This window comes from Dendrobates tinctorius, unplaced genomic scaffold (genome assembly GCF_039654945.1).
Source record: "Dendrobates tinctorius isolate UK_male_01 unplaced genomic scaffold, ASM3965494v1 ptg000223l, whole genome shotgun sequence".
Lineage (NCBI taxonomy): Eukaryota > Metazoa > Chordata > Amphibia > Anura > Dendrobatidae > Dendrobates > Dendrobates tinctorius.
The window spans coordinates 12,814,740-12,829,290 of NW_027361890.1; the positions used below are offsets into that span (position 1 = coordinate 12,814,740).

The following is a 14,551-nucleotide window of genomic DNA, read 5'->3' on the forward strand; positions in this document are numbered from 1 at the left end:
GATTCCCCCCCCCCCATCCCCATCGGTGGGGGTATAGCGTGGATGGTGAGGCCATGTGCGCGCGAGCCGCGTGTGTTAATAGCGGTGGCGCGGGAGCAGGCCGGCGCCCGACGCTCCCATACCCCGGAAGTAATGGTTGAACTTCCGGGGTAAGATGGCGATGACGCGGCGCATGCGCCCTGTGACAGGGCGACTTCCGGGGCTACGATAACGATACAGATAAAACAGCGCTGCAGCGCTGCAACATTGGAACATGTCGTCCCCCGCAGAGTCGCAGACCCCAGCAGGGGATTCAGCTGGGGGCAACTCCACCAGGGACCGCAGCGCTAGGACGGAGACTGCCCGCAGGAGCGAGACAGCAGAAACCCGATCCAAACCGTCTCAGCCATCTGAACCGGTATTAAGCTTCACTGGGTGAGTGTGCAAAGCATATGCTCTACCTATTAAGCTAACCTCCTCTCCTCCCCCCCCCCCCCTCCCCCCTCTCTTTACCTTTGACCTCCCGTTTCAGTCAAAGAAAAAAGGAAAAACAAAACATAAAGAATGCGCATTATGTTCAGAGCCTCTCCCTGACTCCTACCCCAAAAAACTCTGCAAACAATGCATTAAAGAGACCAGGCAGGGGCCGACGATATCTTCTCAGGATATCCGAGCCATAATTAGGGAGGAAATACAAGCCATCAACCGCGCCAGCACTCCCGCAGAGTCCAGGCATAGAAAACAGGTTATTGTTAGTTCAGAGTCAGAGGAAGAACAGGGGTTAAACTCAGGCTCCGCATCCACGTCCTCATCATCATCCTCGGAGGCGGAAGGACGCGCATGTTTTCCTCTGGACAGCGTAGATAACCTGGTAAAAGCGGTTAGAAATACTATGGGGTGTGAAGAGGAAAGGGGAGCCCAGACCGCGCAGGACATTGTTTGCGGGATTGGCAGAAAAAAAGAGGAGATCATTTCCAGTAATACCGGCAATTAAAGATCTCATCAAAAGGGAATGGGAAAAACACGACCAGAGGGGTTTTCTCCCATCCGCTTCAAAACGGAAGTACCCGTTCACTGATGAAGATCTATTAAAATGGTCTAAAATACCAAAGGTGGACGCTGTCATATCCTCCACTTCCAAACAAACCTCGATCCCGGTCGAGGACGCAGGATTGTTAGCAGACCCATTGGACCGAAAGGCTGAATCTTCGCTCAAAAGGTCCTGGGAGTCCACCACCGGGGTATTCAAACCCGCAATAGCCAGCACATGTACTGCTAGGTCAATGCTGGTATGGCTAGATCAATTAGACCAGCAGATTGAGCAAAGAGTGTCAAGGGAGAAACTGCGTGCAGCCATCCCGTTGATAAGAGGGGCAGCTGCCTTTATGGCAGACGCTTCAGCGGACACCCTAAGACTGGCAGCAAGGTCGGCAGCCCTGGTGAATAACGCCAGACGCACGCTTTGGATAAAAAGCTGGAAAGGGGATGCACAATCAAAATCCAAAATTAGTGCAACCCCATGCGAGGGTGAGTTCCTCTTCGGAAAAGCCTTAGACGAAATTCTCGCCAAGGCAAAAGAAAGAAAAAAGGCCTTCAGTGATTCTCCCATTCCGTTTTATAGGAAAACCTTTAAAAGACGGCCATTCGGGAGAAGAAGACAATCGGACAGAACGAGATGGGCCACGAAAGACGAAAAGCAGAAGGGTACCATCTTCAGAGGGCCAACATATAGGAGAGAAAAAAATTAAAAGTTTAGACCCACCGGTTGGGGGCAGATTAAAATTTTTTTTTACCAAATGGGAACAAATTACGTTAAACCCATGGATTTTGAATATAATCAAGGAAGGAATAAAGATTGAATTCCTTCGAATCCCCTATGAGTTCTTTGTTATAACTCGCCTTAATTCCTCACTTCAGCAAAAGGCTCTCGAAGACGAGATTCGAGTCCTGCTAGCTAAAAAAGTTTTAGTTGACGTCCCTGAGGAACAACAGGGTAGAGGCTTTTACTCTCCCCTGTTTTTGGTGTCTAAACCAGACGGTACATTTAGAACCATTATTAATTTAAAGAAGCTAAATTCATTTATAAAAAATTATAAGTTCAAAATGGAATCGATTAGATCCACTATAAAGCTTCTTTTCCCAAATTGCGTAATGGCAGGGATTGATTTAAAAGATGCTTATTATCATCTCCCTATACACAACAGATTCCAGAAATACCTAAGAGTCGCAGTGGAAGTCGAGGGCAGGATTCGTCATTTCCAATACGCGGCCATGCCCTTCGGGCTTTCCACGGCACCAAGAATATTTACCAAGGTGATGGCAGAAGTGATGGCCTACCTTCGCCAAAAGGACACACTAATTGTACCATATCTAGACGACTTCCTAGTAATTGGGAATTCAGTCAAACAATGTACTGAACGCGTGACTGACGCAGTCTCCTCTTTTCAGAGCCTTGGCTGGATCATCAATATCCAAAAGTCCAGACTCGATCCGCAATCTCTCCAGACATTTCTAGGATTTCAACTAGATTCCTTGACCCAGAGATGTCTACTACCCCAGGTAAAAATCATCCTCACAAAACAAAAAATACAAGCAGCTATAGATAAACCACGTGTATCCTTAAGAGGAGCAATGTCACTATTAGGATCACTAAATTCTTGCACCCCGGCAGTCCGGTGGGCCCAGTACCATGTCCGTACACTACAACACCAGATCCTCCAGGAGGATAAGCGACATAGTGGTCATTTACAGAGCAAAATAACCCTGTCACAAGAAGTCTTGACTTCCCTAGAGTGGTGGTTAGACGATGACCATTTATGTTCAGGAGTCCCATGGGTTATAGTTCCATCCTGTATTGTAACCACCGATGCCAGTCCCCAGGGCTGGGGAGCCCACATGGAGAATGGGTTTTATCAGGGAAGGTGGAGTAAAGAGGAATGTGATTACTCATCTAATTTAAAAGAACTGACTGCAGTGTTCTATGCTCTATACAACTTCCTTCCGCAGCTCCAACAGAAGCATGTAAGGATCCTGTCGGACAATACCACCACAGTGGCATATATAAACAGACAAGGAGGAACTCGATCAGAGACTCTGATGTCTTCAGCGGCAAAAATTTTAAACTTAGCAGAAAACTATTTTTTGTCCCTCTCGGCCCTTCATATAAGAGGCGAGAGCAATCAAAAGGCAGACTTCCTAAGCCGTCACACTCTACGACAAGGAGAGTGGTGCCTCAATCGGAAGGTCTTCAGGGACATAGTAGCCGCATGGGGACAACCCGAGGTGGATCTTTTTGCCACAAGGGAGAACAGGCAGATAAAAACCTTTGCCTCCCTATCTCCGTCAGATCACCCAAACATACTGGACGCCTTTCTAGTTCCATGGAATTTCAACCTAGCGTATGCGTTCCCTCCATTGATCCTCCTACCTCAAGTAATTCGGAAGATCAGAGACGACAAAGCAAGAATAATCTTAATAGCACCGTTCTGGCCAAAAAGACCGTGGTTTTCGTGGCTGCAGATTATGTCGATAACAGATCCTTGGGTCCTTCCGACTGCCAATCTACTCTCCCAAGGCCCCTTTTTCCACCCTCAAGTGCTCAGCTTGCACTTGACGGCGTGGAATTTGAGAGGCAGTTATTGAGGACAAGAGGATTCTCGGAGTCCTTAATTGCTACACTACTACAAAGTAGAAAACAGTCCACGACCCAGATTTACATTAGAATATGGAAAAAATTTCTTCAATTCCATACAGTACCTCATACAACAGAAGTTCCGATAATCCCAATCTTGGAATTTCTGCAGAAGGGGAAAGACTTAGGCTTAGCAGTAAATACACTGAGAGTACAAATATCGGCATTAGGAGCACTATATGGCCATAATATAGCAGGCAACAAGTGGATAACTCGTTTTATTACAGCATGTGAACGAATAACTCCAATCCACATACCCTCCGTCCCTACATGGGATCTAAATCTGGTCTTAGACGCCCTAACGGTAGACCCCTTTGAGCCGATCGACACAATACCCTTCAAATACTTAGCACTTAAAATGGCCCTCTTAGTATCACTAACCTCAGCTAGAAGAGTGGGTGATATTCAGGCCTTGTCAATAGATCCACCTTTTTTTTCAAGAATACCAAGACAGATTGGTATTAAAACCAGACCCTGCCTACCTGCCAAAAGTGGCAACAAAATACCATAGATCTCAGGAGATACTCCTCCCAACCTTCTATAAAAATCCCTCTACTCCGGAAGAGCAGAGGTTCCATACTCTGGACGTCAAAAGAACTGTCCTAAAATGTATTGAGAGGTCCAACAGTTGGAGGCAGAGTAGGGCCCTATTTGTTTCATTTCAGGGCTGTAAGAAGGGGTATGGAGTCACGAAGAGCACCATTTCCCGGTGGATCAGAGAGGCCATTCGTTTAGCCTACTCCGCAAAAAACGAAGATCCTCCAGGGAACATCAGGGCGCATTCCACCAGGGCAATGGCAACCTCTTGGGCGGAAAAGGGAGATGTTCCGATTGAAACTATATGTAAGGCGGCAGTTTGGTCATCCCCTTCTACCTTCTATAAGCACTACAGACTTGATCTTTCATCAACCCCTGACTTAAGCTTTGGCAGGACTATCCTTGGCACGGTGGTCCCACCCAGGTGATGGTCTCTGGAATCTCTCCAGTGGGTGCTGTCGTGGCGAAGAGTAAAAAGCCGGATTACTTACCGGTAATGCTCTTTTAATGAGTCCACGACAGCACCCGTTCACTTCCCCCCCTAAAGATATCAATAGTTAAAGTATTACCAAATAATGGATAAGAAAGATGTTAAAATAAGAGAACATTGCCTAATCCTTGGCGGTCCTTCTGGTACTCTGAAACGTAAAACTGAGGAGGAAAGGCGGACCGCCCCTTTTATCTTTCCTGTAGGGTTTCCTGTTCCAAATGGGCGGATCCGATACCTCCAGTGGGTGCTGTCGTGGACTCATTAAAAGAGCATTACCGGTAAGTAATCCGGCTTTTCTCCAGTTTAGCAAACAAGGAGTGTTCTCGCAGTCTCTGCAGCACAGAACAGATGTGTTGAGCGTGTGTCACAGGGTCAGCAGAATAAATCAAAATGTCATCTAAATACACGACGACATACACCCCACAAATGTCCCTGAAAATATAATTTACAAAGTGCTGGAACACGGCAGGTGCGTTACTGAGTCCAAACGGCACTACAAGGTACTCAAAATGGCCAAGAGGGGTATTGAAGGCTGTTTTCCACTCATCCCCGTCTCTTATGCGGACTAGATTGTATGCCCCCCGGAGGTCAAGTTTAGTAAACCAACGGGCTCCTATTAGCTGATTAAAAAGATCAGGGATGAGTGGAAGCGGATACTGGTTCTTTATGGTGATTGCGTTCAGCTCCCGGTAATCAATGCAGGGTCTGAGCCCACCATCTTTCTTTTCTACAAAGAAGAACCCGGCTCCAACTGGTGAAATGGATGGTCTAATAAACCCTTTTTTTAAGCTATCTGCTATATACTCATTCATGGCCTGACGCTCTGGACCAGAGAGATTAAATATTCTCCCTTTTGGGAGACGGGCATCTGGAATCAGGTCTATAGGGCAATCATACTCTCTGTGGGGGGGGTAGCTTCTCAGAATCTACAATAGAAAAAACATCTTCATAGTCTCTGAAAGCAAACGGTATGAGGGGGTTTTTAACTTTAACGTGGTGTACTGCTAGTGATATGCAGTTATCCTGACAGTGCGAACTCCAGCGTACAACATCGCCTAGGTGCCAGTCGATGACTGGATTGTGCTGGCGTAGCCACGGCATTCCCAAAATGACTGCAGCAGATAAATTATCCATCACAAAAAATGACATAACCTCGGTATGCAACGCTCCCACAGACATAGTGATTTTGTCAGTAACAAATTTAACCCCCTCCTGGACAATGGGTGTGCCATTAATAGCAGTAGTTTTTATAGGGGCATTAAGACTTAATAGGGGTACACCGAGACTTTTAGCAGCCAAAGAATCCATAAAATTTCCTTCAGATCCACAATCCACATAGGCGTTCAAACACAGATTTCTGACCAAAAGGAAGAAAAATAGGTAATAAAACTTTTGCCGCATCTGCGGGCAATACCTGAGCCCCTGGGCAACCATAGCCAGAGTAGTTGCCCAGAGGCCGACGTGCCAGGAGCATGGATCTCTGAGGTGCAGCTCTCTCCCTGAAGACTCCAGACTGCCGCATAGTTGTCCAGGAAAATGAGAGTGATCTTCCAGGCTGTGCAATGCCACAAGTGTTCAGGCCAAAAATCAGCTCGGTCAGAGGAAGGAAAAAAAAAAGTTCAGGGAGACTGCTTTTGTATATGTTGGGTATATACACAAGAAGCAGTTAATTTTATGGCCGGATATAATGTAACGTCCGTCTGCGGTTCTGGGCTGCAGCCAGGCAACACCCCGAGAAACATTGATGCCCTTTACCCCTATACAGGGATCTGGATTTACAACAGAGCCCAGGAGGTAGCTGTCTGAATATGAGCAGCGGCCAGAGCAGGACGGTCGTCAGAGGGAAGTATGAAAAACGGCAGGCAATAGCAGAGTCAAATTCAGGCCAAGGTCAGAGTCAAAAACCAGGAGGGCGGCAGAGGTACAGAATCGTTAGGAAGTAGCAGAGTCAGAAATCCAGGCCAAGGTCACAAACCAGGAGAGTAGCAGAAGTACAAAATCGTCAGGCAATAGAGGGGTCAGAAATCCAAGCTGGGGTCAGAGTCAACAGAAATAAATCACTAAGTAGCACACAGGGGAACCAAGAATATATCCGGCGGCCTGCAAGCCCAGTCCCAAGGTATTTGAGGGATCAGGTCATCCCTCACAGGCTCCCGGGCTGATGATGTCATCAGGACCGCCCCCAGGACCAGACCTGATGATGCACCAACCCCTTCATGACTGACAGAGGAGCGGAGTCTGCGTCCACTAGATGTCTGCGCAGAAGCCCTTTCACTGTTGCCGCCATCACTCGGGCGCGAGCCACGGCGCCTCCTAGTGGCTGAGGGCGGAACAGGAGGCCCCGAGTTCGACGGCGACATGTCAGTCCGGCGCCTCCTGGCGGCCGGGGCCCGGACAGCAGAGTCCGAGGGTGGTGTGACAGTCCGTCGCCTCCTAGTGGCTGAGGGCGGAACAGCAGGCCCCGAGTTTGACGGCGACATGTCAGTCCGGCGCCTCCTGGTGGCCGAGGCCTGGACAGCAGGCCCCGAGTTTGACGGCGATGTGACAGGTGTTATCCGAGCATTCTGAAGTGTTCACAGAATGTCTTTGGCATGTTTGAGAAATATGTTCACGTCCAGGCGCCGGCATGTCTCATGGCTGTTTGAAACCCGCAACACAAGCAGGGATTGCCTGTTTGTTAGACAATCCCTGCATGTTTTGTGGCTGTTGATCCGCCGTGAGACATGCCGGCGCCTGGATGCGAACATATTTCTTTGAACATGCCGAAGACATTCTGTGAACACTTCAGCATCCTCTTATAATACCTTATCCGAGCATGTTCACTCATCAGTATTCTGTAGCTGTTTTTCAGAGGTGGAGCCTCACTTTATCTATTCTTAACAATGCTTTTGTCTCCCGATTCAGGGCTGTGTTGATCACCCTATTGTGTTTACTGAATCTCCTTGCACCCCACTTCACGTCCGGCAGATGGTGTCAGAGCTCCTGTTCGAATGTTACCGGGTTCCTAAAGTGTCATTTGGTATTGATGGACTGTACAGCTTTTATCACAACAAAAGGGCAGCATTGCCCACCAGTGCTATCGTTGTGTCCTCCGGCTACCACTGTACCCATATACTTCCTGTCCTGAATGGCAGGTAAGTCCACTATATTGACAGAATTTTACTAGCCTTCAATAACCGTATAGAAAAATCTTGTTACTGCTTAGATAGTCTCAAAAAGTCCCTCTGCCCATATGTCTTATCATAAGGGACATTAGTGTCATGACTTGGAGCCAAAGCAAAGAATGGAATGACTCCATGTAATATGACATTTCTGCTTCATAGGAGATTTCTAGTTGCCCAAGGCTTTCCAAGGCTGAATCATCTGGCACTGATATGAAAGGTATCTTCTCTGAAAAGATGATTGGGGTGAATCACTTACCCACAGTGCTTTTAATGCAGATTGGATGGCAAGAACTCCAGGCGTATAAATATCGGGGGCTTCCAGGCTGCGTCTTATCTGCATCGGCTGCTGCAGCTGAAGTATCCTGGACACCTCTCAGCTATCACACTAAGCCGCATGGAGGAGATTCTGCATGAGCACTGTTATGTGCCTGACGACTATCTGGAAGGTAGGATGGGGAAGGCTTATATTTGAGATTTTTCTACTGTTAGGGTACAGTAGTATAAATGGAGTGTGAATACAGCCCTACTAGATACTTACGGTTAGCCGTAATTTAACTTTAGCTGTGAAGATACTGAATCTGTTATCCTCTGTCATACTTAATAGAGCTGAAGAAGTGGCGCTGCCCTGATTACTATGAGGAGAACGTCCACAAGATGCAGCTGCCCTTTTCTTCCAAGCTCCTCGGCAGCACCGTGCCTTCAGAAGAAAAGCAGGAGCGCAGGCAGCAGCAGTTAAGACGTCTGCAGGAACTAAATGCACGACGTAGGGAGGAAAAGCTACAGCAAGACCAGGAACGGCTAGAAAGACTCCTGTATATACAGGTAAGTGCAGCTATGAAGTGCAGCATATGGCTGTGGCTACGTAGTGAATTATAGACACTTGCAAAAACATGTTGAAAAATTCAAAATGAGAGTTGAGATTATAGGACGATGGTGAAAATCTTTAGTTATAAATTGTAGCATGTTTTCTTTTCTTTTTCCAAAGCCCTTTCAGATATGCAGTACTTGGTTATAAAAAAGATTATCTCCTCGGCCCTGTCTCTCGGGTTATGGTGTCATCTCATATGGCTATAGCAGCCAGTTATTGCATGACTTTATGATGTCGGATCATTTTGCATCCCCCACTTGAGAAGGGTATTCCAGTAAAGAGAAGTGATCACCTATCTACAAGATAGATGATGCCTTTTAGATAGGTGAGGGTGCGGCACGCCACTACTTCTTTATTTAAATGGGGGCAAAAGTGCCCTGAACACCAGTTTAAATAGGCTAAAGTTTTTTGTCTGGCAATAGTTCTAGTAGCTGAGACTCCTGAATTGCCCTCTTTTTGCCTCTAACGTTTTGATGAACAGGAACTTTTGGAGGATGGACAAATGGAGCAGTTCCGCAAAGCATTGATGGAGCTGAATATGGACTCTGCAGAGGAGCTACAGTCTTACATTCACAAGCTCAGTGTTGCCGTTGATCTGGGCAGGCATCGAGTGCTGGGAGACTCAATCGACAGCAAACCACAGGTATATCACTGTCACCAAGGATCCATCCTGTTGCTTTGTGTGGTGGGCCACTGGGGATGTGCCAGATGTTGCAGAAGGGCCATCTGGGGCATGTAGTCCCACTGGCAGCAGATAGTAATGTCACGGTAACTAAAGTGGGTTGCTGGACCCCTCAACACTTCCCACGTGTCCGCAACAATTGTCAATAGTGGGTGGTGGCGCTTGTGGATGGTTTAGGACCCCCCCTGGGGGGCACTCCTCTAGCGGTGGGCTCGGCTGCAGGTTTTGGAGCGCCCGTGGTGTTTGTGCAATCTCAGGCAGCCAGACACGCAGGTGAACTTGCAAATATAACAGTTTTACTGAAAGCGGTAATGGGGTACAGTCTCTCTCTTAAAGGCAAAGTTCACAGTATATTGTGCATATGAAAGTAATGATTCTCTCCTCATGAGACATGCGAGGTTATGGCGTTTCATGGCGGCTGGAGCAGAGTTCTCTTTACATGCTATTAGAGGAAGTGCTATGCGCAGTCCAATAAATACTACACTGATGGAGGGACCTTCACAGATTGGCTCTCTGTGGAAACACACTAAGTGTGGAAGAACTCCCAGTATTCATCCTACTGTTCCCTATCGCAGGGGGTAGGTTAAACAAAGTCGGTGGTGTGACAGCCACATGGATCTGGTCCTGGCTAGAAGCAAACAGGATAACCAGCATGCAGGAGAGCACATGTGCAGTGTTATCTCTCCTTACTGGATGAGACGTCACTACTTTATGGAGAAGATTATATGGAGAAAGGTGTCCCCTTAGCGTGAACTCGCATGGAAAATTATGCTGGGGCAGTAATGTCTGCTTCCTCAGGCTGCTTGAACCGCCTGATCTGGAAGTTACCTCAGGAAGTACGTGAGCCCTGAGCTGGGAGGCTCCTCCCAACCGTTTCTATGGCAGCTTGTTGTGAATAGAATAATCACTTAACTGTCATATACACACATTGGCCAGTAGATGGCAGCAAAGCACACTTATGAATCGTCGGCATACAAGCAATGTATTACATGTAACTCACAGTGCCCAAACTAATTCTGACACACCGGAGCAAGTCTACTATCACACGACAACTGTCTCATTCAGCAACAGTAGAACAGGTACCGGGATACCACATTTGCACTGGCTGTCATTTATTTTAACCTTTTAGACACCAGAAACAGTAGGGGGAGAAATGGACGAAATGGAGGTGATTTCTGAACTGGAACCTCTTGACTCTGAGGAGCAAATAGAATCTGAGAAGACAACACCAAATGCCCAGGTACTGATGACTTTATATCCCCTTTCCATTGTGTGAATAACCTCGAATATTTAAGAGAAGTTATCTGACAATATACCATCACCTTTGTATTCCTGGCAGCCCATGTTTAACATTGCAGAGTATCATCAGATGTATCTGGGCACAGAACGAATTCGTGTTCCTGAAGTTTTATTTCAGCCATCTCTAATTGGGGAAGACCAGGCTGGCCTGGCCGAGACTATACAATATATGCTTGACCGGTGAGTATAGAAAGCTACATGTGTTAATGTAAAATTCTATATCCACATATTCTCTTTTTTTCTTTTTATTTATTGTTTGCAATATTTATTGGGTGTTTTGTTTTGTTTTTTTCTCTGTCGATTAAACGAATGCAAGTCTGTTTATTGAATAAGATGCCTCTTAGAGATCCGTTAACCTTGAGGCCCATTCACTTTTCTCCCTTTGGCTCTGTGTTCGGCAAATGGCCCAGGAAAGCTCGGGGCATATGCTTCATTGGCCCTCGTTAACCCACCATATGCCAAATGTGACCTTCTGGTATATGCTATGCATTGGAGTCATATTGGGAGATCCTGGCAGAAGTCTTAGCTTGTTGTCATTAAAACCTTTGGTTACACTATCAAGTGCAGCTTATTTAATGCATTAATTTCTGTTAACCCATCAGTAATCTGATTTGGGGTTGGTAAAATTCGTGCTTCTGTTGCATAAATCACCCCTATTCAGATAAATTGATTTTTCAGTTGCAGAAATTTCTAAACTTGTGTCTTTTACTATGTTAGCTTTGTTGTGTGAATAGGCTGTAATTCTGCTTCATTTACTCTCATATCACCAGTATCTTATTGTACAGTATCTGAATGCAAGCATTGGCTAGTTGCCGTATTTTTCGGACTATAAGACACACCCAGGTTTTAGAGGTGGAAAATAGGGAAAAAAATATTTGAAGCAAAAAATGCAGTAAAATATTTAATATACTATTATTTGTGGTGTTAATATATATAATAGTATGTTATTATGTTGGAAGCTACGGGTGCTGTCGGACCAGTGTGGTGTCTGTAAAGTACTATATGAAGATGCTGGAGGGTGAGTATAAGAATGGGGGTACAGGGCTTATATTTAAAGCACCACTCCCGTACTGAAAAAAAAAAAAAAGTGGAGTACTACTTTAAGATCACATGAGAGAACTATATTTCCCAGCATGTCCTGCAGATCCTATGGCATGATCGGAGTTATATGGTAGCAAAAAATCTTTATTAAATATTTTATACATTATATAGTACAAAAAAATATCTCAAAGGAAAAATGACCCTAGTAAAACACGTGGGTCCAAAGCATCAATGCATGTACATAGTGACTATCATTATGGTAATAAAAAAGACACTTTAAATCATAAAGGTATCAGTGCACCTTATCAGCCATAATAATTACAGAAAAAAATCTTTGAAGACCGTGCAAATCAACAATTATGCTGACCCAAATGCACATATTACCAAAAGAAATGAAAGTCAGATTTGTCAAAGATGCCTATCATGAAAAAAGTCCCTGGGGCTGCCATAGTGACATTGCACACCAAACTGCCTTTAATTGCTTAAATGCTTACCCCATGATGTGAGTAGAAAGATGTCCAGGAGCCAAGCACACCCCCCTCTGACACGTGGTGTCTGCAGGACCTGTAATGACATCATGAAGAGGGAGGGCTCTGTGCTGTCATGTGATGCTCCAGCCCGCCCTCTTCATGACCTTACCACAGGTCCTATACAGGGAGCACTCACCATCAGTAGAAGCCCTGCTGTGCTGTCAGGTATTAGATCCCTCCTGTGGCACCCTGCTCCTGCCTCCTGGAAACACCTCTTCCTAGCCACTGCAGGAATCTGGTGCTGGAGTAACCATGTGGGTCTACTGTTTAAGTGAAGGAATATTCATTTGCTGCTGTATGCTCACTGCTCTACACTGACAGGTGGGCGGGAAAGCGGCTAATGAATATTTATTTCACTTTAAGCAGCGGGACCAGGTGGTTTCCCCAGCGCTGGAATTCTGCAGGGGAGACATTTTCCTGCCCCCTGCGAGTGCAATCCCACTCGCCGCTGCCCCCTCCCCACATGTTACATTTGGACCTGAAGACGCACCCTACACTTTCCTCCCAAATTTGGATGAAAAAAGTGCGTCTTTCTACGGTTTAATTATGTAAATTTCATGATATGTTAGTAATTATAGGCATAAAACCAATCCATAAAAAGAACAATCAACATCGTATTTCCTGCTTGTTAAAGTGAAGCCCCACTGAATAACAAAAATGAAAATCCAAAACTATACGGAATAAACCTATTTTCGAAAGGTGCTGTATTTTATATTTGCTGACTATACAAACAGTTTAGGCCATACGTAACTGCACCATAAAGGAGTTGTCCACTACTAGGACAACCCCTTCTTGATCTAAATGTTTGGCCCCGATAAAATAAAAGAGCCTATACTCTCCTCCCATGCTATCACCATTTCGGTGGTGCCGTCCCGTGCGTTTGTTAAGACACGTGAGCCTGACGCCCAATCAGCGCTAGCGTCACTGTCACCGCCTTTTGTTGAAATGAACATGAAGAGGAAGCCCGGACTGCAGCTGATCTGACTTCCTCTTCATGTTCAATTCCTACAAAGGCTGGGACAGTTACACCAGTGCTTATTGGGCGCCGAGCTTATGTGTCACAAAAACAGCACAGGAGCCCCATGGAGATCGAGTGCCAACACCGTGGGAATGTCAGTGGCAAGGGAGGTAAGTATAAACTTTATCGGGGCCGTCGGGTATGACAAGGTGTTGTCTAAGTAGTGGACAACTATTAAGCCCCCCCATACATCTGAAACTTAAGTAGGCCACACCCACTTACAGTTGTGCTAAAGAATTTACATACCCCGGCAGAATTTCTGCTTTTTTGGCCTTTTTTCAGAGAAAATGAATGATAACACCAAAACTTTTTCTCCAGTCATGGTTAGTAGTTGGGTGAAGCCATTTATTGTCAAACTCCAGAAACGTCAGTGGCTGGATGAAAGATGCAAGAATCTGTGTGGATCCCAGAAACTCACTCCGCTTTTATGCACACACACTGATTACAAGCAAACAGGTCACAGGTGAGGATGTTACCTTTAGCAGCCAGTCAAACCCATTTGTGTCAACTTCTGTATATGAACCAGGGTATATGAACTTTTTATCAGGGTCATTTGGATGTTTTGGGCTGTCATTATGATTTAAAAAGAGAAAACACAGTAGTTTGACAATAAATGGCTTCACCCAACCACTAACCATGAGTGGAGAAAAAGTTTTGGTGTTATCATTCATATTCTCTGAAAAAAGGGCAAGAAAGTAAAAATTCTGCCGGGGTATGTAAACTTTTGAGCACAACTGTATATTGACAGGTTCCGTCGTCAGTCTAATATGTATGGGTGTTCAAGCCAACTTTGTCAGAAGATGAAGGTATTGATCTGGCAGGTTTGTTCTCATATTGTCAATCATTTGGTTCTCTCTTGAGATAGTTGCTGACTCACATCTTTGCCAGTGGCTTTCTCAGAGGACACAGGAGCGCTCATCTCATCTTGCGCTCCTGTGTATAGATGGGAGAGATGGCTGTCAGTCGAACAATCGGCCAAAGCGTCATTTGGTTGACAGCCTTTTGATGTGTTTGGGAGGCTTGCACTTATCTGTCCTCCTGGACCGTGTGGCACTGTTAACTTATGTTTTCTAGTTTATGTACCAACTGGGAAAACTACTGTAAAGTCAGTCAGAGAGATGCAGGAGAACTAAACCTGGATGGGCACTGTAATCAGTTGAAACTAGAAGTACAGGATTAATCAGAATTTAGAAATATCTATATAAAATATTAATTACCTTTCTTATATTACTACATTTATATACAGCTACAT

General features: G+C 45.6%; 1 protein-coding gene across 1 annotated transcript in view; it reads left to right on the forward strand.

Annotated features, from left to right (window-relative positions):
• ACTR5 (actin related protein 5) overlaps nucleotides 1–14,551 on the forward strand; it is a 32,926-nt gene that overhangs the window by 11,201 nt on the left and 7,174 nt on the right. Inside the window, exons 2-7 of the mRNA XM_073555347.1 lie at nucleotides 7,602–7,831; nucleotides 8,138–8,307; nucleotides 8,466–8,683; nucleotides 9,211–9,372; nucleotides 10,541–10,651; nucleotides 10,751–10,890. Coding sequence (XP_073411448.1) covers nucleotides 7,602–7,831; nucleotides 8,138–8,307; nucleotides 8,466–8,683; nucleotides 9,211–9,372; nucleotides 10,541–10,651; nucleotides 10,751–10,890 — 1,031 coding nt within the window. The remainder of the gene's footprint in view (nucleotides 1–7,601; nucleotides 7,832–8,137; nucleotides 8,308–8,465; nucleotides 8,684–9,210; nucleotides 9,373–10,540; nucleotides 10,652–10,750; nucleotides 10,891–14,551) is intronic.